Genomic DNA, 24,670 nt, shown 5'->3' on the forward strand with positions numbered 1-24,670 from the left:
ACACTGTGGCACTAGTGGGGCCAGCACTAATGTGCTGCTTACCGCCCGCTTAACGCGGGTGTGTGGTCGCCAGAAATCCCTTGTCTGGGTCTCCCAGAGCCTGTGTCCGTTCTCCAGCCAGACTGCATGTAGGAATGGCTGCCGGCGTCCTATGGAGAGGGGCGGGCCCTGGGCGTGTGCAGACAAAGAGCGGGAAACCAGCGTCCCCCTGTGCTCAGTGAGAGGGCTGGAGCATGTAAATAAGACTCCAGCCCTCGGCGCTGATTAATCGTACAGCGTCTCTCCCTTGCCCTGATTGACAGGGTGGGGGCGGGAACGAAGCGGAGCTAGGCCGCAGAAGCCGGGGACTAAATTTATAAGCGACGCCGTCGTAAAAGCACGGTCGGCGCTAAGTCCCCGGCGCACTACAAGTCGCAGCCGCGCCGCCGCTCCAGGGGCGGTCGGCGCGGCAGTCCCCAACACAAAGTCACTCAGAAAAACTGTAGTGACTGTAACCCCAGCGCGCAGCGCTACTGTCCCCGGCGCACTAGCACACCCAGCAAGTCTGGAATGTGCGCGGCCTGTTTGGGACACAGAGTACCTGAATGTCGCAGGGCCTTGTCCCTGAACGGTACCCAGCTCCGTATCCAGCAGGTTCTATGGGTCTGTGGATGGAGCCCGGCCTCAGGGCTTGGGGGCCGGTAAGATCCCACTTCCTCAGAGCCCCTCAGGGGGATGGGGAAGGAAAACAGCATGTGGGCTCCAGCCTCCGTACCCACAGTGGGTACCTCAACCTTAACAAACACCGCCGACATAAAGTGGGGTGAGAAGGGAGCATGCTGGGGGCCCTAGTATGGGCCCTCTTTTCTTCCATCCGACATAGTCAGCAGCTGCTGCTGACTAAACAGTGGAGCTATGCGTGGATGTCTGACCTCCTTCGCACAAAGCAGAAAACTGGTGAGCCAGTGATCCCACTGGGGGTGTATAGCCAGAAGGGGAGGGGCCTTACACTTTTTAGTGTAATGCTTTGTGTGGCCTCCGGAGGCAGTGCTATACACCCAATCGTCTGGGTCTCCCAATGGAGCGCCGAAGAAAAATACTATTTAAAAGCATTTTCGCAAATGTTCTGTATGAGTTCAGTGTTATGCAGTTTCATGCATTGAAAACAGCCTCTTACCCTGAGAATGAATCCCATACAATGATGAGACTTTCTGGCCCTTGATCGCCTGTCGCAATCCATCGCCGATCCTCACTAACACACAAACAGGAGATGCAGCTGCAGTGACCCTAGACATAGAACAGATACAAATCATCATTGTACCAAAGTGCAAATGCTACAATATCTGCTCCGTGTTCAATAATGCTGCAGGATATCTAGAGACAAAAACAGGATTATTCTATTACTCAATATTAGGAAAGTGTAACCTTAAAGCCACAGTCAGTTGAGTATTTGGTGAGTTTTCTTACTCAGTATTACCAAAACCAGTAGTGGGTAAATAATACAGAAGTGGTGCCCATGTTTCTACTATACTTTTCCTCTGACTGTCCCACTCCTGGTTTAGGTTTCCAAATACTGAGGTTAAAATAAACCACCAAATATTCAACATGTTTTTCTTATAAAATAGGACTATCAGCACAGAATATCTGTACAAACCAAGTACAAGCGCTTGGAGCATCATGGCGGGGCCAAACATTTTAGTGCCCCTTCACCCCTGCTTCAGGGAGGTGGGAAGATAGAAGGAAAATGGCTCGGCCATGATGCACTGGGCGCATATACTTGTTTGAATAGTCATCCTGTGCTGACGGAGCCCGTTTAAGGTGCATACATATGGGAACGAGCCTTCAGGATTTATTGAGGGGGATGATGAATATGGAGCTGTTGGCTGTTTCCAGCCAAAAAATCCCACTTGCCTGGAAAATTAGTACAATTGTACTTGACCAACCAGGGTAATACAGATTCTGTGTATGTTGAGGGTTTTTTTGTATACGCTTCTCTTCAGGGCTTGAATCTAATGGTGCATGTCCACAATCAGTGTTCAATGTATTTTGGACACAGCATATTTTAGCTGTGTCCAAAACGCTGCGATGTACAGTACAAGTACAGTGGATGGGATTTTTAGAAATCCCATACCCAATGAGCATGTACTGCCAGCAGCGTAACTTGACCTGCAGTGCGGCTTTCTGACCCACAAGCATGTCAATTGTTTGCTGCGGAATCGCAAGTGTTCTCTGCAGGGAGAACAAAAAAGAGAGAGAGAAGAGACCGCAATTGCCAGAGCCCGGATTGTGGGGATGAGTAGCTGCGGTCTCCTGCAGAGGAGCCTCGCAAGTCAGGACCCGCTGCGTCCGGGACGCAGTGAGTCCTGATGGTGATCACGTACCCTAAAGCATTTTTCTATGTTTAATTTTATGATACATCGTGTGTTGCACTTACACTGACCCACAGAATTGAATTGATCCATACACACATCAGTTTTAAAATCGGTTCTGTGTCTCCGGTCCATGAGACTTGGATCACGTCATCTGTTTTACTGATCAGACTCAAACATTAAAGTCTATGGGGAGCCTTATAAAACGGATGAAACATGGAAGACAGACTTTGTGCTGTAATGGTTTATCTGGTATTAACTGATAAATTGTTAAGAGTCGATAGATGATTAAAAGTTCAGACACTTTTTAATAACACGAATGCAAAAAATATGGATGTCCCACAAATGAAAAACTGTTTGTCATGGGCTTAAAAATGGTATCCGATTTGTAGGGTACGATCCTATGATGACCGTTGGTGAGTTTTTGATGCTGAGTATTTTCGCTGTGTCAGAAATGCAGCATCTTACAGCTCCAGAGGATGGGATTTATATAATCTCCAGCCCAATGCGCTTCTTTTTTTACTGAGACTTCTGTGCAGATGTTCCCCTTAAGGTGGCTTTACACACTGCAACATTGCAAACGACATCGCTGTAACGTCACCGGTTTTGTGACGTTACAGCGACCTCCCCAGCGACATTGCAGTGTGTGAAACCTATCAGCGACCTGGCCCCTGCTGTGAAGTTGTGATCGCTACAAATCGTTCAGGACCATTCCTAGGTCCTTTGTTTCCCGCTGTGCAGCATGATCGCTAGAAAGTTTCAGTGTGTAAAGGGGACTTTACAGCGACTTCCCTTTCAAATAGCAGCTTTGACACGTCCCCAACAACCAGCTAGGTCGCTCTGCAGGTCCGGATCGCTGTTGCGTCGTTGGCCAGATCTGCCTGTTTGACAGCTCACCAGCGACTCAACAGAGACTTGGGGAGGTCGCTATAACGTCACAAAACCGGTGACGTTACAGCGATGTCCTTTGCGATGTTGCAGTGTGTAAACCCAGCTTTAGGCTTGCATTATTGTATGTGGAAAATTCACAGATAAAAAATGCCTGTGCTTTTTTAGGGCTTGTTCGCATGTAACTGCTGAATATTCTGCAACGATTTGACAGCACATGTGCGCTTCAAATCGATGCAGAAACACTGCATAATGGATGCAGTGTTTTAGGGGAAAAAAAGCCAATTTCCTGCGCACCATAGACAGAGTGGGAGCTGCATCCAAAGCGCACGGAATAATAGACATGCTGCTTTTATGAATGCACGGATTTGAGTCAAAATTTTAGCTCCCAAATCGCTGCGTTCAAAAAAAGCAATGTGGGCACGTATCATGCACAATCTACATAGATTGTACAGTGGACGCAGGACGCATGCATTTACGCTGCAGTGCAACACGCAGCGTAAATGCATGCAATTACGCAATGTGCACATGAGCCCTTAGTGTGTTTCCGCAGCAGAAATCCATCAAAAATGTGTGTAATTCGAACCCAAGTATATCAATAAAGTTTTTTCAAAACCAAATACCAAGAAGTATCAAAAAACAAAAGAAAGCAGCTTTATTTAAAGCATGATTTAAAGCATAACTAAACAAAAACCAGAGCGTCAACAATACAATAAAACGCATGTTAAAAAAACGCAGACAAAAATGCAATGGATAAAAAAGCAAGCAACATCATTTAAAATAATGGGGCACAAATTCTGCAGCCTAAAAGCTCACCAAAAGCTCACTGGGGGAGCGTACGTAGCCTTAGGGTACGTTCACATGTTGCAGTTTTTTCGCGTCATCTTGCCCCCACCATTTTTGCAGCAAAACAATACAGTGGGCTAAAATACCAGCAAAGAGAATGATATTCCTGAGATCTCACACACATTGCTTAGTTTTTCCATGCAGATTTGAAGCAGTTCCAAATCTGCAGAATGTCAATTCAGAGTTTTTCCCCCCATTGATGAATGTGAAAAAAAGAGAATTTTGTTTACTTACCGTAAATTATTTTTCTTATAGTTCCGTAATGGGAGACCCAGACCATGGGTGTATAGCTTCTGCCTCCGGAGGACACACAAAGTACTACACTAAAAAGTGTAGCTCCTCCCTCCGAGCATATACCTTGCCTCTCCCCCCATCTCATTGTAGATTGTAAGCTCTCACGAGCAGGGTTGTATTTTTTCCCCTCTAAATATTGTATTTCTATAACTGTTACTTGTATGTATATGATCCTCCTGAATTGTAAAGCGCTACGGAATATGTTGGCGCTATAGAAATAAAGATTATTATTATTATTATTATATACACCCCCTGGATAACCAAATCTAGCCAATTTAGTGCAAAAGCTGAAGGAGGACATCCACCCACAAGTAGAGATAGAGCAAGAACCGGAACAACCGGAGCCTCTGTCTACAACAACAGCCGGTGATAACACGCGGAGCAAGAAACTGCCAAAAGGCAACAGGGGGGGTGCTGGGTCTCCCATTACGGAACTATAAGAAAAAGAATTTACGGTAAGTAAACAAAATTCTCTTTTTCTTCATCGTTCCTATGGGAGACCCAGACCATGGGACGTCTCAAAGCAGTCCATGGGTGGGAATAAACAGAAAACTGAGAAGTAGGCGAAACCTAGCTTCACAAATGGGCGACAGCCGCCTGAAGGATGCGTCTGCCCAAGCTCGCATCTGCCGAAGCATGAGCATGCACTTGGTAGTGCTTCGAAAAGGTATGCAGACTAGCCCAAGTGGCAGCCTGACCGACCTGCTGAGCTGTAGCCTGATGCCTGAGAAACCAAGAGGCACCGACAGCTCTGGTCGAGTGTGCCTTGATCCCCGGCGGGGGAGGCACTTGAGTACACTGGTAGGCATCGGAAATGGCCGACCTAATCCAACGAGCTAGGGTCGGCTTAGAAACCGAGAGGCCCTCACGCCGACCTGTGGTCAGCACAAAAAGAGAGGTGCACCGCCTAACAACAGCGGTGCGAAACACATAGATCCGGAGCGCCCGCACCAGATCCAGAGTATGCAACGCTTTTTCAAAGCGATGAACAGGAGCCGGACAAAAGGAAGGCAGGGAAATGTCCTGGGAAATGTCCTGGGAAATGTCCTGGTTAAGGTGGAAAGGAGAAACCACCTTAGGGAGAAAGTCCGGAGTCGGATGGAGAACCACCTTGTCTTGATGAAAAACCAAAAAAAAGGTGACTCCGAAGAGAGCGCAGTCAAATCAGAGACTCTCCTGAGGGAAGTTATGGCCACTAGAAAGACCACTTTCTGTGAAAGACGAGACAAAGAAACCTCCCTAAGAGGCTCAAAGGGGGTTTCTGGAAAGCCGTGAGGACCAGATTAAGGTCCCAGGGATCCAAGGGCCGCCGGTAAGGCGGAATGCTGTGAGATGCGCCCTGCATGAAGGAGCGCACCTGAGCCAGCCGAGCGATACGCCGCTGGCACAACACTGACAGAGCCGAGACCTGTCCCTTGAGGGAATTGAGGGATAGTCCTAGCTGCAGACGGACTGCAGAAAGGACAGAAGGGTCGCCAAGGAAAAAGGCCAAGAAGCATGGCCGGAAGAGCGACACCAGGACAGGAAAATTCTCCAGGTCCTGTGATAGATTTTGGCCAAGGAATACTTCCGAGCCCGAGTCATAGTGGAGATGACTTCAGGAGAGATACCAGAAGTCGTCAAGATCCAGGACTCAAGAGCCACACCGTCAATCTGAGAGCCGCAGAATTCAGGCGGAAAAACGGACCTTGTGAAAGAAGGTCTGAACGGCCCAGGAGATGCCACGGCACCTCTACGGACAGATGGAGCAGGTCTGGGTACCAAGCTCGCCTGGGCCAGTCTGGAGCAATGAGAATGACCCGACGCCCTCCATTCTGAGCTTGGGCAGGACTCTGAGCAAGAGCTAGAGAGGGAAACACGTAAGACAGACGAAACTGGGACAAATCTTGAATCAGCGCGTCCGCTGCAAAGGCCTGAGGATCGTGGGAGTGAAGATCCACTTCCGGAGTGCCCCCCTTGCGGCAGAGTGACCGAAACACTGCCGAATGCAGAGCCCACTCGCCGCTGTCCACGGTTTGACGGCTGAGATAATCTGCCTCCCAGTTTTCCACGCCTGGGATGTGGACTGCGGATATGGTAGACTTGGAGTCCTCCGTCCACTGAAGGATGCGTTGAACCTCCAACATTGCCAGGCCGAGTGTCCCGCCCTGGCAGTTGATGTAGGCAACCGCTGTCGCGTTGTCTGACCGGACTCGAATGTGCTTGCCTGCCAACAGGTGGTGAAAGGCTAAGAGAGCTAGAAGCACAGCTCTGATTTCCAGCACATCGTCCGAATCAGCCCTCTCGATCAGAGTCCAAGTGCCCTGGGCTCTGTGGTGGAGATATACTGCTCCCCAGCCGGATAGACTGGCATCCGTGGTGAGGATCACCCGGGACGGGGCCAGGAAGGAGCGTCCCTGAAGAGAGAGGGGCCGAAGCCACCACTGAAGGGAGCCCCTGGTCTGTGGCGACAGAGCCACTAACCTGTGCAAGGAGAAAGGTCGCTTGTCCCAACAGCGGAGAATGTCCAGCTGCAGAGGACGCAGATGGAACTGGGCAAAGGAACCGCTTCCATTGACGCCACCATCTGACCCAGCACCTGCATTAGGTGCCTGATGGAATGACGGCGGGGCTTCAGCAAAGGGCGCACCGCCAGTGGAGGGACTGCTGTTTGACTAAGGGCAGCTTCACCAGTGCCGGCAGAGTCTCGAATTGCATCCCTAGGTACATGAGCTTCTGGGTCGGAGTCAGAGTGGACTTGGGAAAAGGACAAGCCACCCGAATTGGACTAGAGTGGCGAGAGTGAGCGAGGCACTCCGCTGACAGTCTGCACTGGATGAAGCCTTGACTAGAAGGCCGTCCAGGAAAAGGGATTACTGCCAACCCCCGGAGGTGCAGAACCGCAACCACTGCTGCCATGACCCTGATGAATACTCGAGGGGCCGTGGCTAACCCGAAGGGAAGAGCCACGAATTGGAAATGTTCCTCTCCGATTGCAAAACGTAGCCAACGCTGGTGTGAAACTGCAATTGGCACATGCAGGTAGGCATCTCTGATGTCGAGGATGCTAGGAAATCTCCTTGGGTCATTGAGGCAATGACTGATCGCAGAGATTCCATGCGAAAATGCCGCACCTGAACATGCTTTTTGAGAAGCTTGAGATCCAGAATGGGCCGGAAGGAACCGTCCCCGAAGGGGACTAGGAAGAGATTTGAGTAGAAACCTCTGAACCGTTCCCAGGCGGGAACCGGTACAATTACTCCGTTGGCCTGCAAGGGTGCCATGGCCTGTGAGAAGGCGGCGGCCTTGGAGCAGGGGGGAGTTGACAGAAAAAATCTGTTTGGCGGGCTGGATAGAATTCTATCCTGTAGCCGTGGGAGGTGATATCCCGCACCCACTGATCGGAGACGTGTTGAAACCACACGTCGCCAAAGCGGGAGAGCCTGCCACCGACCAAGGACGTTGCTGGCGTGGACAGATAGTCAAGAGGAGGCTGCCTTAGTGGCAGCAGCTCCTGCTCTGAGGACGCGGCTTCGTGCGTCAGATGGGTTTTTGGTCCTTGGCTGAGTTAGTGGACGAGGCCGAGGGCTTAGAGAACGACCAGTTGGAGGAACGAAAGGAACGAAACCTCGACTGGTTCCTGCCCTGGACAGGTTTCCTGGTTTTGTTTGTGGCATGGAAGTACTCTTCCCGCCAGTAGCTTCCTGAATAATTTCATCCAGTTGTTCACCGAACAGCCTGGGCCCAGCAAATGGGAGCCCAGCAAGGTACTTCATTGAAGAAGCGTCTGCCTTCCACTCTCGAAGCCACAAGATCCTGCGCATAGCGAGAGAATTAGCCGAAGCCACCGCAGTGCGGTGAGAAGCCTCCAGCATGGCAGACATGGCATAGGATGAAAAGGCTGAAGCCTGGAAGTTAAGGCAACCATTTCGGGCATAGAGTCCCTGGTGAGGGAATGCATCTCCTCTAGAGAAGCAGAGATGGCTATGAGAGCCCACACTGCTGCAAAAGATGGGGAGAACGAGACCCCTGCCGCCTCAGATACAGATTTGGCCAGAAGGTCAACAGGGAATCCTTAAGAGAGGTGTCATCAGCCACTGATACAACTGTCCGGGCTGAGAGTCTAGACACCGGAGGGTCTACCTTTGGTGAATGAGCCCACTCCTTGACCACCTCTGGTGGAAACGGAAAACGGTCATCAAAACCACGCTTTGGGCAGCGTCTGTCAGGACAGGCCCTAGGCTTGGTCACAGTGGCCTGAAAACTGGAGTGGTTAAGGAACACACTCCTTGTTCTCTTGGGCAAGGTAAACTGGTGCTTTCTTGCCAGAGAGGGTTGCTCCTCTGATACAGGCGGATTGAGGTCCAGTACAAAATTAATGGATGCAATCAAATCACTAGCATCTGCGTCACTTTCGGACAGATCAATGGGGTACATGGAGGTAGCGTCCGAGCCCCCAGTAAAGGCATCCTCCTCGTCCTGCGAGTCAGCTCGTGAATCAGAGCCGCGGGACGAGGAAGGAGAGGGGACCCTGCGTCTCCTTTTAGGAGGACGGGGTCTGAGACCAGATGGAGAATCCTCTGTGAGCTTTGCTGAGCGAGCCGTAGCAGCAGAAGCGCCCTGAGAAGGGGGCTGATGCATGCTCAGCAGAGTCCGGGACAGCTGTCCCATGGAGAGAAGGATTCTGCCCAAGCCGGGGGTTCAGCCACCGGAGCTGGAGCAGCCGGAGGAACCACTGGGGATGAGACTCCAGGCTGAGGCACCACCATGTTAGAGCAGGCATCACAATGTGGTTATGTGCTCGGTACAGGCAGTAGGAGCCTACATGCAGTGCATATTGAGTACAGCCTTGCAGCCTTGCTGCTCGTGTGAGACATGCTGCTGAAGTGGGGGCTCTGAGTCAGAATGACCCCAAGCAGAGTATATAAGCAGAGTATATAATATAAGAAGGTCCACAACCGGAGGTTGTGGCTTGCCATACCGTCTGACATTCTGCCAACCCCTCTCTGTGCCCTCCAGATCCCACAGCCCGGACCCCCAGAGAGATACTGCAGCCAGCGCCGATCGCTGTGCTGACATAAGAACGCTGATAAAATGGCGCTTCTGCCCAAGCCGGAGCGAGGAGAGGGGGCGGGGCCTATCTAAGAGCGGGATCCCGAGGGCCAAGGAGATATACAGGGGAGGGAATGTCAGGGGAGAGGAATGTCCCTCTCCTGAGCCGAACGGCCGCTGGGCGGAGCCGCACTGTCCCTCTGCATGATTGGCATGCAGGGGCAGTGAAAACGAAACTAGGCCTCAGGCGAAGCCGGGGCCTAAATTTAACGATGTGATTTAACGAAATTTAAACTATGCAATTCACAGCGACATTTGCAGTGATGTATTGAAGAAATAAATACAGTAGAAAATCTGTTGTGATTTCACTACTTGCCCTTAAAATACATTAAAAAATGCGTGCAAAGGCGCCCTAAAACTAAGAATATAAAAAATAAAAAAAAAAATACAAAATATGATATACAAAAGTATAGGAAAACATCCGGAACTTTCATCCCATATCCTAACTGATTTAGTAAATTATCATGAATTTCTGACTCATTGTAGAGGGTCAGAGCGTTTGGTTGCAGCCGGTGTTACAGAACAGCGTCTCTCCAGCAGTAAAATATTTATACGCCGATGATGGAGCGTCCATATTTGGATGACATGAAAATATCAGATGTTCTGGCTTCACAGCAATTCTCATTTCCATAAGAGTTTACAAACTGCAATATTTTATTACAAATCCTCAGTCCGCACAGTAGGCATGGAGCATATGGCAGAATTGTCAGAGCATATGGTAAAAGCAAGGAGCAGACAGGAGGTGGTTGTTAGAGATAAATGCCCTATTAGTTTGGGAAGCAGAAGACAAAAAAAAAAAGCTGAAAATATAGTTGGAGGAGGAACCACAGTCTCAGCTATAAAAAGATACAAATGGATCATTATGATGACAAGACCACAGGATCTTCACTTCAGTCATTCATAAACTATTGCAGAAAATGTCCTCCTCTTACCTGAAGGTGGCGCTGAAGGTTCAACGTGAAGTCATGGATTACAGCAGTATGAGCACACACATACACCGCCACCTGATGCTCTTCATCATGAAGATTGTAAATTGGGATATTGCTATTCATGCCAAAACACCATGCTAAATTCTGCACAAAACAATGCAGCAGCCGTTAGTACATGTATATATCCTATAATAAAAGCAAATCGAAAATATACTGTACAGCTTATGGTGCAGAAGACAGGATCCCCCAAAGCTGTCCATCAAAAGTCTAGCACCAGTCTAGACCAGGGTTACGCCTTCTGATTGAGTACTCCTGCACTTCAGCCTAAAGGCCGCTTTACACGCTACGACATCGCTAAAGCGATGTCGTTGGGGTCACGGAGTTTGTGACGCACATCTGGCCGCGTTAGCGATGTCGTTGCGTGTGACATCTATGAGCGATTTTGAATCGTCGCAAAAACGTTCAAAATCGCTAATCGGCAACACGCTCCCCTATTACAAATTATCGTTGCTGCTGCAGGTACGATGTTGTTCGTCGTTCCTGCGGCAGCACACATCACTATGTGTGACACCACAGGAACGAGGAACCTCACCTTACCTGCAGCCGTCGGCAATGAGGAAGGAAGGAAGGAGGTGGGCGGGATGTTACGTCCCGCTCATCTCCGCCCCTCCGCTTCTATTGGGCGGCCGCTTAGTGACGTCACTGTGATGCCGAACAAACCGCCCCCTTATAAAGGAGGCGGTTTGCCGGTCACAGCGACGTCGCAGAGCAGGTATGTGCGTGTGACGCTGCCATAGCAATAATATTCGCTACGGCAGCGATTACCACATATCGGCCATACGACAGGGGCAGGTGCTATCGCGCTCGACATCGCCAGCAAATGCTAGCGATGTTGCAGCGTGCAAAGCACCCCTTAGGCAATTTTAAAGAGGTGGACCACTATGTGTATGTGTATGCATTAGTGGCCACACATCAATGTAAACCTCATAAAGAAGGCTTTTCTCAAATACCTTGTGTAGTCAACTGTGCCTCTGGGAGGCGCTAACTCAGTCCGCTTGTGACCCCCAGGCTCAGAGACCTCTGAGATCCGGTGATGTCACGTCAACTTCCAGTTGACCCGACATCACCGAGGCCGGCCCCAGTCTCCCTGAGTGACTGGGCTGTGGACGGAGTTTAACCGCTCATCACAGCCCAGCTTCGCTCCTGCTTGCGGCGCTCTGCAGGGGAGAGAATGCACAAAATGCTGGCAGCTCAGAGGCAAAATTGACTACACAAGGTATTTGAGACAAGCCTTCTTTATGAGCTTTACATTGATTTGTGGCCACTATGCTGTGTAGTGGACCACCTATTTAATTTTTTATAAGCAGGTTCCTATCTAGCCATATATTGTAGGTTTTTTAACCCAAAAAGAGGCATTATACGAGGGGATGCTGATAAGTCTTTGGCTTTGTGATCTTTTCTTGTTTCTATGGTAATGAATAATACATCCCATTAAAGCCTTGTGTCTGATATATGTTTTCAAAATTTAGTGTTTGTTGCTAATGGCAACAGTTCTACGCATGCAGGAAAACAAAGAAGGGAATTTTGTTTACTTACCGTAAATTCCTTTTCTTCTAGCTCCTATTGGGAGACCCAGACAATCGGGTGTATAGCTTCTGCCTCCGGAGGCCACACAAAGTATTACACTTTAAAAAGTGTAACCCCTCCCCTCTGCCTATACACCCTCCCGTGCATCACGGGCCCATCAGTTTTGGTGACAAAGCAGGAAGGAGGAAACTTATAAATTGGTCTAAGGTAAACTCAATCCGAAGGATGTTCGGAGAACTAAACCATGAACCAAAGAACAATTCAACATGAACAACATGTGTACACAAAAGAACAACAGCCCGAAGGGAACAGGGGCGGGTGCTAAGTCTCCCAATAGGAGCTAGAAGAAAAGGAATTTACGGTAAGTAAACAAAATTCCCTTCTTCTTTGTCGCTCCATTGGGAGACCCAGACAATTGGGACGTCCAAAAGCAGTCCCTGGGTGGGTAAAAGAATACCTCGATAAAAAGAGCCGTAAAACGGCCCCCTCCTACAGGTGGGCAACTGACGCCTGAAGGACTCGCCTACCTAGGCTGGCATCTGCCGAAGCATAGGCATGCACCTGATAGTGTTTCGTGAAAGTGTGCAGACTCGACCAGGTAGCCGCCTGACACACCTGCTGAGCCGTAGCCTGGTGCCGCAATGCCCAGGACGCACCCACGGCTCTGGTAGAATGGGCTTTCAGCCCTGAAGGAACCGGAAGCCCAGAAGAACGGTAGGCCTCAAGAATCGGTTCCTTGATCCACCGAGCCAAGGTGGACTTGGAAGCCTGCGACCCCTTACGCTGGCCAGCGACAAGGACAAAGAGCGCATCAGAACGGCGCAGGGGCGCCGTACGAGAAATGTAGAGTTGGAATGCTCTCACGAGATCTAACAAGTGCAAATCCTTTTCACATTGGTGAACTGGATTGGGACAAAAAGAAGGTAAGGAGATATCCTGATTGAGATGAAAAGGGGATACCACCTTCGGGAGAAACTCCGGGACCGGACGCAGAACCACCTTATCCTGGTGAAACACCAGGAAGGGGGCTTTGCATGACAGCGCTGCTAGCTCAGACACTCTCCGAAGTGATGTGACTGCCACTAGGAAGACCACCTTCTGCGAAAGGCGTGAAAGAGAAACATCCCTCATCGGCTCGAAAGGTGGTTTCTGAAGAGCCGTTAGCACCCTGTTAAGATCCCAGGGTTCTAGCGGACGCTTGTAAGGTGGTACTATGTGGCAAACCCCCTGCAGGAACGTGCGTACCTGCGGAAGCCTGGCTAGACGCTTTTGAAAAAAACACGGAAAGCGCCGATACCTGTCCCTTGAGAGAGCCGAGAGACAAACCCTTGTCTAATCCGGATTGAAGGAAAGACAGAAAGGAGGATTTTTGTGTACTCACCGTAAAATCTCTTTCTCCGAGTCTTCATTGGGGGACACAGGACCATGGGTTATGCTGCTGTCACTAGGAGGCTGACACTAAGTAAACAGAAAAAGTTAGCTCCTCCCCAGCAGTATAACCCCTGAGCCGGAGGCGGGCTCAATCAGTTTAGTGCACAAGCAGTAGGAGGAAAACCAAACAATCCTGGATAAAACAAGGTAAAAACTATGACCATTAGTCGTGTGACCAGTGGCATGGGAATATGGCCACTGGGGTAACCGGCAGTTAATATATAACAAAAAACACAAGCAGGGTGGGTGCTGTGTCCCCCAATGAAGACTCAGAGAAAGAGATTTTACGGTGAGTACACAAAAATCCTCCTTTCTCTATCGTTTCATTGGGGGACACAGGACCATGGGACGTCCAAAAGCAGTCCCTGGGTGGGAAGAGAACCATCACCAGAGATAGGAAGGAGCCGCTTCCCCCTGTCGGGCTTGACCCAGACCTACAAGCACCTACCTTGATACAGGTGTGCGACTGCCGCCCGCAAACCTTACGCCAAGACTGGGCTCTGCCGAAGCTTGGGTGTGACCCTGGTAAAAACTAGTAAAGGTATGTCGACTAGATCAAGTGGCGACCCAGGGGACCTGGTCAGTCGACGTCTGAAGTTCATCGGTCCAAGGGGTACCCCTTGCTCGGTAGACCGCGGCGGAAGTCCGTCCTTCGTGCGATAGCCTAACCATATGGAGGAATGGATCCATGTGAAAATCTGGCCCTTGGCGCCGGCATGCGCCTCTTGGGAACGGGTGGAAGGATGGATTGACTGTCTGTGTAACCGAAAAGTGGTGTCCTGCAGACCTGAAAGACTGAGGGCTCGTACCAGCTCTGGAACGAACTAGGCCCCCATCTTGGCTGAGAGAGGAGACTAGAACCGACCACCGAAACCTATACTCCTCTTCTGGAAGGAACAGCAAGCTGCCTTGGACAGAACGATGGGTTCTGGCCGGAGCCCCCCCTTGTCCTGCTAGAGGAGCTGGAAAAGGGGTGAAAAAACGACAAGAGGGCTGTCCGCCCTGATGCCGTCTGTAACCAAAGACGGCCACGAGGAGCCCACCTATCAAAACAGGTGGGAGCAGGGAAAAAGAGTACCCTGAAGCGAAACCATCACTGGATTAAGGTCCCACGTTTCTAGTGACCGAAGATACCGCCGAGCCAGATGGACGCTTCTCTGAGTGAAGGCCGTGATCGAAGGACGGGAAGTGAGAGGACTCCGAAAACCCGAACAAATCGAGCAGCGACCTGGTCGATACAGGGACACGCGAGAGGGCCGCATCCAGATCTGACTGGAAGAATGCCAGCAAGAAGGAGGGGAGGGAGAGAGAGGAGAAGGGAAGATGTGCTCCTCATACCACTGGGGGAGCTATGTACGAGTGGAAATAAATCCTCGAGGGAACTGTACTCCCGGCCCTCATCATTGTCTGCAATCTTCTTGACATCAGACCTGACCGAGCCAGAACCCGGGATCCACTGGTGAGCCCGCTGGACCTGGGACTTCTGAGTCCTGGTAGAAGAGAGAGAGGGGGCCCCGACCCGGATGAACTGGGCGGTCTGGAAGGAGTCACGGGGCATCTGCGAGGAGTTGAGTAAGTTATGTGAACTATGCTCGCCTGGGCTACTCCAGAGCCTTCTTCTGCCTTGGTCCATTTTGAGAACCCTCGAGATCATGGGAAAACGCGGGAAGATGCACGAGAGCCTGAACAGGCTTCACGACCGGACGCGGGCATCGTCACCTAGTCCAGAGCAGGTGGCACCCACAATGCACTATTGACCTGAAAGTTGGATCGCAAGACCAATAGGACCACGACTGGAGATCTTCCTTCGCCGGAGAACTGGCTGGTGACTTCCCTGTTGAGGAGCCATTTGCCTAAGCGAGGCCCTTCTTGCCGAGAAAAACGGCCGCCCAAACGTCACGCTAGGTATGTGGAGCCGAGATTAGTGAGTGAAGAGACCTGTCCCAGAGCAAGATCTTCTAGGCTTCTTCCCTTGCCATGACACTCCCTGCGTCTCCCTGGAGGATGATGCACGTCACCGCTGTGGCATGGTCCGACTGGAACCTGAATGGGCCACCCCGACCCAGAGAAGTAATTGTAAACCGGAGGGGAGTAGGATACCCTAGCACGGGAGACTGGTGACGGTTGATAACATGCTCCAGAGGAGGAAAGGGGAGCTTCAAGGGACGTTGTGAAAACTGGTCCGCAAGGATGGGATTGGCGGGTCCCCCACGAAGACGGAACCTTCCTGACTCCGTTCTTCAGTGTGGTCCGCTGGAGAGTCAAGGATGAATCTGGTAAGTGCACCGCCGCTATTCCCGCCACAGACTGCCGAGGGCTCGCATAGCAAAAACTGATGGGAAAAAAACGGGCGCGGATGGCAAAGGGTACGCGGGACTCTGCGCCAGGTAGAAAACTACTCCTGCGTGCGGAGTAGCTACCCGTGGACGGGCTCGAATACCGTGCCTAAGAGATGATCTACCGGGTCGGGATCTGAGAGGACTCCCTCCGGTAGCTCAGCTACCCTAGTAGCGAAAAGTGATGATGACGGTCTAAACCTCAAGCGCGGGCCCTTGAAGGGAGAACTCTGGTCCTCTAGGTCGTTTCTGGGCGGAGTGAACCTAGCCGCCCTGTAGAGTAGTATGCGCAGGGACAGTGATCCCTGCAAGCGCTCTTAAAAAACTGGAACGGTCCACTGTCACGCGAGGCGGAGGGACTGTTGGAGGGATAGAGGCGCCCAGACGGGTGCGGCGTGAACGGACTGGGACCTAGCGGTGGGGGGACGATCCTGATGCGTCTGACCGATGCCGGGAAGAGATGTACTCTTCCCTTACGTAGCCTAGGGGAGAGATGTACTCTACCCTGACGTAGCCTAGGGGAGCAACTGGCCCCGTCCATCTCCGAAGGGGCGTTCACGTACAGTCGGAAGGGAAGTCAGCGACTCCTTAGCTGTCGATTTCAGTTCCTAATCCTGAGTCAGAGGTCCCGACGGGTGTACACACTGATGCTAGAGGCTCAGGCCGAGCCGCGATCAGACACCAGGTCTGTGAAGAGAGGGTACTCACGGAAGATGATAACCAGTCCAGGGTCGACATAGGTGGAACGTGGTCCGCCGCGTAGGGTGTCCGTGGAGTCCCTGCGGAGCCTCACGTTAGGGACGAGAAGCCGGAAGGAACCCAGGCGGTTCGATTACAGGGTAGCGTGCCCCTTCCTTTAGGAGCCCCCTTCGAGAAGGGGTAATGACCAATAAAAGGGACTTACCACTGGTAAACGACGTGTCCGGGAAATAACCATGTTCACGCAGTCAGCACGGCGAACTCTGGATGTCCCCTGTAAACCGCAGGGGCCCGCCACATTCGTCTCTTCAAGATGGCATGCCCCCTCTCTCCGGAGCCCTTTGGGGGAATGATAATGGCAATAGCACAACTTACCGCTGGTAAACGCAGTGTCTGGGTGTTGTTCGTGATCAAACAGCGACTCCAGTTTAGCATGCCCATTCTGACCGAAACCTCCTTGGAGAAAGGAATAATGATACTGACAAGACTTACCGCTAGTAAACGTCGTGTCCGGTTGTTGTCAGTGATCACGCAGTAAACTCGGCGAACTCTGGATGTCCACTGGTTACATCAAGGGTCCGCTCCTCCAAATGTCTTAAAGGAGACCTGCGTGCACAGAGAGAAGAGGGCTGTCCGTAGCCTTACGGCTTGACTCACCATTTCTAGCCGGCTATTTGTCATGCGCCAAAAACATCCAGGTCCTGCTCGGAGTTCACCAGAGGTGGCAAGCCTGGGCCATCACCCGAGAGGTCGAAAGGCTACCGAAGGAAAGGCAGTCTGGACCTGGGGATTAAGGTGAAACCTGGGGGGCCGCAGAAGATGAGACCTGGCGGGTCCGCTTCCGGCAGAGAAATGGCCCCTGGTATGGGACTCACCTCCCCGAGGGGATTGCGCCAGTCCTGTGGATGATCCGATCGAGCGTCGGCCAGGGACGCAGCGCATGCGCACCAACCCGAGGAACGTCAGCGAGGGGATTTATGGCCAGAGCCAGGCGCTAACTATTCGGCAGGGGCGGGGGGCCGGGGTGTGCAGTGCCAGTGGCTGCGGTGGTTGTAAAAACCAATTGAGGGAAGCGTAGACCTGAGCTTACCGGTCGAAAAAACAAATATCTCAAGCTGAGACCTGTAAGAGTTAATAAACTTAATCCACATATATAGTAATAACTCAACCCATGAGAAATAAAAAACCCACTATCGTTAAAAGATTGTGGCTATTTTGGGCCCATTTTCCCTGATAAGGGTTGCTGCAGCCTCAGCAATCCGCAGATCAGGAGTCTGCCCTGATCCCATTTTTTTTTTTTTTTTATTTAAAATGGACGCTGGGGGGCTGGAGGCGGACCCAAGAGAGCTGGAAAAAACTGTCCACCACCCCCCTAGTGATGCCTGGAGCAGAGCGGAGGGCGGAGTCAGAGAGGCCAGCGGCCAATAGCGCTGCGCGGGAGGCGGGCCTGGGACGCCGAAGACAGGGCCGAAGCCGGGGACTAAATTTTGAAGCTGCCGCCGCGGGCAGAGGCAGCGCCGGCGGACCCACCCACGAAGCGGCGGCGGCGTAGTAGCGATGCGGATCCCCCCGACCTCGGATGTCGGCAGGGAGCTCCGCGGACGTGGCCGGGGTGCCAGGCGGCTAGGCCAAGACCGGGGACTAAATTTGGAAGCTGCCGCCGCGGGCAGAGGCAGCGCCGGCGGACCCTCTCACGAAGCGGCGGCGCAGCTGCGATGCGGATCCACCCGACCTCGGATGTCGGCAGGGAGCTCCGCGGACGTGGCCGGGGTGCCAGGCGACTAGGCCCAGACCGGGACCTAAATTTTAGCAGCGCCCGAGGTGGCATGTGTCCGGATGGGGACGTGGGGTCGAGGCCCGGACCGGGGCCTAAAGATTGCATCCGCCCGGGAGAAGGTAGGAGAGGGTGTCCTACCTGATCGGCGGCGTCGCATCTGGTAGTGTGCAGGCGTGGAGCTCTGCACCTGTGTCCGCTTGCTCCGCACACCGGAGGACTGGCTGCGGGCAGCAGAAGAAGAATGAGGCAGGCAGGCAGGGAGGTGGACGCTGGTGGGGGGAGGGAGCCCCTCTGTAGTGTAGCAGCGCTGCGGGCCCCATCAAACAGTCCAGACGCGCTGCGAGGTCCAGTCCCTGCTGTATGCCCCTTGCACCCTTTGGGGTGATACCGCAGGGTGAATAGGGGGTGCTCCGGAAAGTTCAGCCCCGCGTGCCAACCCGGGAGCGGTACCGTGGAATTGGACGGGGGAGAGGGCCCGACGACTCAAGCCTCTGCGACCCAGGGGAGTGGTACCCACACGGGCTGCGAGAGCTGAGGTAGAGAAACGATACCTGCAGAAAAAGAGAATTCCAACAGATGAGAGCGACGAGCATCGCCGAGAGAAAAATGAAAAAATATACGCAAAAAATCAAGTGGCTGAAGGGGGCCCAGTCGGCCCACATCAGCCTTCTACGACACTAAGCAAAAAACTGATTGAGCCCGCCTCCGGCTCAGGGGTTATACTGCAGGGGAGGAGCTAACTTTTTCTGTTTACTTAGTGTCAGCCTCCTAGTGACAGCAGCATAACCCATGGTCCTGTGTCCCCCAATGAAACGATAGAGAAAAGTGGGCAAGGCAAACGGCCAGGGAGTAAAACCCTGATCAGAGCACCAGGATAAGAAGATCCTCCACGTCCTGTGGTAGATCTTGGCGGACGTTGGTTTCCTGGCCTGTCTCATAGTGGCAATGACCTCTTGAGATAACCCTGAAGACGCTAGGATCCACGACTCAATGGCCACACAGTCAGGTTGAGGGCCGCAGAATTCAGATGGAAAAAAGGCCCTTGAGACAGCAAGTCTGGTCGGTCTGGTAGTGCCCATGGTTGACCCACCGTGAGATGCCACAGATCCGGGTACCACGACCTCCTCGGCCAGTCTGGGGCGATGAGGATGGCGCGGCGGCAGTCGGACCTGATCTTGCGTAACACTCTGGGCAGCAGTGCCAGAGGGGGAAATACATAGGGCAGACGAAACTGCGACCAATCCTGCACTAATGCGTCTGCCGCCAGAGCTCTGTGATCTTGAGACCGTGCCATGAATGCCGGGACCTTGTTGTTGTGCCGGGACGCCATTAGGTCGACGTCTGGCGTTCCCCAGCGGCAACAGATCTCTTGAAACACGTCCGGGTGAAGAGACCATTCCCCTGCGTCCATGCCCTGGCGACTGAGAAAGTCTGCTTCCCAGTTTTCTACGCCCGGGATGTGAACTGCGGAGATGGTGGAGGCTGTGGCTTCCACCCACAGCAGAATCCGCCGGACTTCTTGGAAGGCTTGACGACTGCGTGTGCCGCCTTGGTGGTTGATGTACGCCACCGCCGTGGCGTTGTCCGACTGAATTCGGATCTGCCTGCCTTCCAACCACAGCTGGAACGCCTTTAAGGCTAGATACACTGCCCTTATCTCCAGAACATTGATCTGAAGGGAGGACTCTGTCCGAGTCCAGATTCCCTGAGCCCTGTGGTGGAGGAAGACCGCTCCCCACCCTGACAGACTCGCGTCCGTCGTGACCACAGCCCAGGATGGGGGCAGGAAGGATTTCCCTTTCGACAGGGAAGTGGGAAGAAGCCACCACTGAAGAGAGGCTTTGGTTGCCCGAGAAAGAGAGACGTTCCTGTCGAGGGACGTCGACCTCCTGTCCCATTTGCGGAGAATGTCCCATTGGAGTGGACGCAGATGAAACTGCGCAAATGGAACTGCCTCCATTGCTGCCACCATCTTTCCTAGGAAGTGCATGAGCCGCCTCAAGGGGTGAGACTGGGCTCGAAGGAGAGATTGCACCCCTGTCTGTAGTGAACGCTGTTTGTCCAGCGGAAGCTTCACTATCGATGAGAGAGTATGAAACTCCATCCCGAGGTAAGTGAGCGATTGGGTCGGTGTCAAATTTGACTTTGGGAAATTGATGATCCACCCGAACCTCTGGAGAGTCTCCAGAGCAGTGTTCAGGCTGTGTTGGCATGCCACCCGGGAGGGTGCTTTGACTAGAAGATCGTCTAAGTAAGGGATCACCGAGTGTCCCTGAGAGTGTAGGACTGCCACCACTGCTGCCATGACCTTGGTGAAGACCCGTGGGGCTGTCGCCAGGCCGAAAGGCAGTGCCACGAACTGAAGGTGTTCGTCTCCGATGGCGAAACGCAGGAAGCGTTGATGCTCTGGTGCAATCGGCACGTGGAGATAAGCATCCCTGATGTCGATTGATGCTAGGAAGTCTCCTTGGGACATCGAGGCGATGACAGAGCGGAGAGATTCCATCCGGAACCGTCTGGTTTTCACGTGTCTGTTGAGCAGTTTGAGGTCCAGAACGGGACGGAATGATCCGTCCTTTTTTGGCACCACAAACAAGTTGGAGTAAAAACCGCGACCACATTCTTGAAGGGGAACAGGGATCACCACTCCTTCTGCCTTCAGAGTGTTCACCGTCTGAAAAAGAGCATCGGCTCGCTCTGGGGGCGGAGATGTTCTGAAGAAACGAGTCGGAGGACGAGAGCTGAGCTCTATCCTGTAACCGTGAGACAGAATGTCTCTCACCCATCGGTCTTGGACATGTGGCAACCAGGCGTCGCAAAAGCGGGAGAGCCTGCCACCGACCGAGGATGCGGTCTGGGGAGGCCGAAAGTCATGAGGAGGCCGCCTTGGGGGCGGTTCCTCCGGCGGTCTTTTTAGGACGTGACTTAGACCTCCATGAAGCAGAGTTCCTCTGGCCCTTCTGTGGCCTGTTGGACGTGGAGAATTGAGACGTGGCTGAGGGCCGAAAGGACCGAAACCTCGGTTGTATCCTCCGTTGCTGAGGTCTGTTTGGTTTGGACTGGGGTAATGACGAGTCCTTTCCCTTGGATTGTTTAATAATTTCATCCAATTGCTCGCCAAACAGACGGTCGCCAGAAAATGGCAAACCGGTTAAGAACTTCTTGGAAGCAGAGTCTGCCTTCCATTCGCGTAGCCACATGGCCCTGCGAACTGCCACTGAATTGGCGGATGCTACCGCTGTACGGCCCGCAGAGTCCAGGACGGCGTTCATGGCGTAGGACAAAAAAGCCGACGCCTGAGAGGTTAAAGACACAACCTGCGGAGTAGAGGCACGTGTGACTGCATTAATCTCAGACAGACAAGCTGAGATAGCTTGGAGTGCCCATACGGCTGCGAATGCCGGAGCAAAAGACGCGCCTATGGCTTCATAGATGGATTTCATCAGGAGCTCTATTTGCCTGTCAGTGGCATCCTTGAGCGATGAACCATCTGCCACTGCTACTATGGATCTAGCCGCCAGTCTAGAGACCGGAGGATCCACTTTGGGACACTGAGCCCAACCCTTAACTACGTCAGTGGGGAAGGGGTAACGTGTGTCATTAAGGCGCTTAGTAAAGCGCTTGTCCGGAAATGCTCGGTGTTTCTGGACTGTATCTCTGAAGTTGGAGTGATCGAAGAACGCACTCCGTGTACGTTTGGGAAACCTAAATTGGAATTTCTCCTGCTGAGAAGCTGACTCCTCAATCGGTGGAGCTGGAGGAGAAAGTTCTAGCACCTGGTTGATGGACGCTATAAGGTCATTTACTATGGCGTCCCCTTCAGGTGTATCAAGATTGAGAGCAGCGTCAGGATCAGAGCCCTGATCTGCCACCTCCGCTTCATCCTCCAGAGAGTCCTCATGCTGAGACCCTGAGCAGTGTGAAGAAGTCGAGGGAATCTCCCAGCGAGCCCGCTTAGCCGGTCTGGGACTGCGGTCCGTGTCGGAGTCCTCACCGTGGGACCTAGGAGTCACCCCAGGAGCACTTTGCTGCTCCGACCTGCATGTGTGCCTCCTTCAACACAAAGCAAAAAACTGATGGGCCCGTGATGCACGGGAGGGTGTATAGGCAGAGGGGAGGGGTTAAACTTTTTAAAGTGTAATACTTTGTGTGACCCAATTGTCTGGGTCTCCCAATGGAGCGACAAAGAAATGGAGAAGTCTAATGCGATATTCACAGCAACTGAGAGCAGAGGAGTGATAAAATTCTTGTTTCTGCATAGAAAGTCCACGAAGGATATTCATTTTGATATGTCGCAGATATGGGGGGGGGAATTACCTTCATATTCCACAGTTAAGAACTGGGTTGCCAAATTTAAAACGTGTCACATCAGCACTAATGCTGAGGAACATCCTGGATGACTGAGAGTGGTTGTTCTGGAGATCTTTGAATCTGTGCACAACCACATACTGGAGAATCGACAAATTTCAGCTAAAGCAAAGGCATACATGATGGAGATTTCCTGTGAACGTGTTTGTGTTATTATCCATAAACATTTGGACATGAGGGAGCTATCTGCATATTGGATCCCCAAATGTTTGACAACAGATCAGAGGAGGATGCGAGTGAAAACTTCCCGATCCATTTGTCAGCGTTTCTGGACTGATAAGAACTTCCTGGATCGACTGGTCACTATGGATGAGACTTGGATTTATTTGTATGACCCTGAAAAGGAACAGTCAAAAGAGTGGAGGTTCTCCTCGTCTAAAGAAATTCAGGGTGCAAAAATCAGCCACTAAGGTGATGGCGTCTGTTCTGGGATAAGGAGGGTGTGCTGCTAGTGGACTACCTTCAAAAGGGTTCCACAATCAATGCAAAGTATTACATTGAACTTTTGGATTAATTGAAGGCAGCTCTGAAGGACAAAAGGAGCGTCAAGCTATCCAAAAGAATCTTGTTCCTGCAAAACAACATCTCAGCTCACACTGCACAAGCGACCACAACAAAACTGGCAGTGCTAGGCTTCCAGCTGGTTGACCACTCACCTTATTCACCAGATCTAGCTCCCTCCGACAATCATCTGTTTCCAAACCTGAAGAAACATCTCAAGGGTACCAAATTTCACACCATTTCTGATGCCATGGCTGCTATGGATGCCTGGTTTAAGGCACAACTGAAATCATTTTTGCTAGGCTTACAGAACTTGGAATACCGATGTAAGAAGTGTGTTGACATCAGTGGAGAGTATGTGGAAAAAATGTAAAGTTTCATCATCCTATATTGTTTCTTTCTGGGTAAAGCCAAAGGCTTATCAGCAGCCCCTCGTACTAAGATAGGGACCAAACATTAAGAGATCGCCTTGGTGTTGGCTGTTGGACTCACATAAAACTGGCCATTTTTATGTGCTAAATATCTCAATTGTTATAGATTTTTCATAGAAGTATTACATGTCTATATTCCTATATTCACTGTTACACATATCTTAGCACTACAGAGTGCAACCTATATCTTTTTTATGACTGTTTCATGTACCTGTTCACATTAGAAAGCTAGGAAGTGCCATCAGTCTTTTTCTAGAGACCTGGCAATGGCCATAAAGGGTTTTTGACAAGAAAGCCTGTAGCGCTTAACACTCACAAGTGGTTTATCTGTAGAGACTGAGTTTTCTTCTTCAAAGGCGGTTCTTGGCGTGGCGGTGTAGACTAGCGAGTCTTCAATGCATGGGACCTCTACTACAGCTTCTTCTCCTGAGTCATCTTTCTCATTCACATCATCAAGTACTGAGACACAATTATTTGCTTCGCCTGAGCTTCGGCTCTCTGTGATGTTATGGTTTGAGATATCAACCAATTCCTGTGCGGTATTTTTATCATCTAATGCATGTTTTTCTATTTGCAGAGTCTCTTCATCTGTAACATCCGGCTATCGGTATTTAAAAAAAAAAAAAACAAAAAAAAAACAAAACACAACAAATGAACAAAATCGCAACATGTTTTATCATGAAGGCTACATTCCCACGATGAGTATTTGGGGAGTTTTTGCTGGTGAGCCTTTCTGCACCTATTAGCTAAATTAGGTCACTTGCATATTTTTCCCTGTGTTTTCATAGTGTTTTATCTCTTTTTGAAATGTCATGCTTATATAAAGCCGTTATGTTTTTGATACTACCTGGTATGTGGCTTTCACAAAAGTTTATTGATCGTCATGTGCGAATTCCATGCTTTTTTAGTGCATGTCCGCAGCGAAAACTTTAACATACGCATTTTTACATGCATATTTCTTGCTTTCAAAGCAATTCTGCGGCGCACAAAGCTCAGCGTATTCGCAAAAGAACTTGTCATGTTGCAAATCTGAAACACGCACTGCCGGTCAGTTTATGCTGTGCAAAAAAAGCAGTGGGTATGAGATTTCTATAAATCCCACTCACTATGCTGAACCTGTAAGGTGAATTTTTACAGCTCATCA

General features: G+C 51.3%; 1 protein-coding gene across 3 annotated transcripts in view; it reads right to left on the reverse strand.

Annotated features, from left to right (window-relative positions):
* The window catches only part of CFAP251 (cilia and flagella associated protein 251), a 235,633-nt gene that overhangs the window by 161,371 nt on the left and 49,592 nt on the right, over positions 1-24,670 (reverse strand). For all 3 annotated transcript variants that reach the window (XM_075323342.1, XM_075323353.1, XM_075323331.1), the window contains exons 3-5: positions 23,843-24,127; positions 10,400-10,540; positions 1,157-1,266 (exon numbers count right to left, since the gene is read on the reverse strand). In XM_075323342.1, the coding sequence (XP_075179457.1) occupies positions 1,157-1,266; positions 10,400-10,540; positions 23,843-24,127 (536 nt within the window). The remainder of the gene's footprint in view (positions 1-1,156; positions 1,267-10,399; positions 10,541-23,842; positions 24,128-24,670) is intronic.

The sequence above is a fragment of the Anomaloglossus baeobatrachus genome, chromosome 1, assembly GCF_048569485.1.
Source record: "Anomaloglossus baeobatrachus isolate aAnoBae1 chromosome 1, aAnoBae1.hap1, whole genome shotgun sequence".
In the NCBI taxonomy this organism is placed as follows: domain Eukaryota; kingdom Metazoa; phylum Chordata; class Amphibia; order Anura; family Aromobatidae; genus Anomaloglossus; species Anomaloglossus baeobatrachus.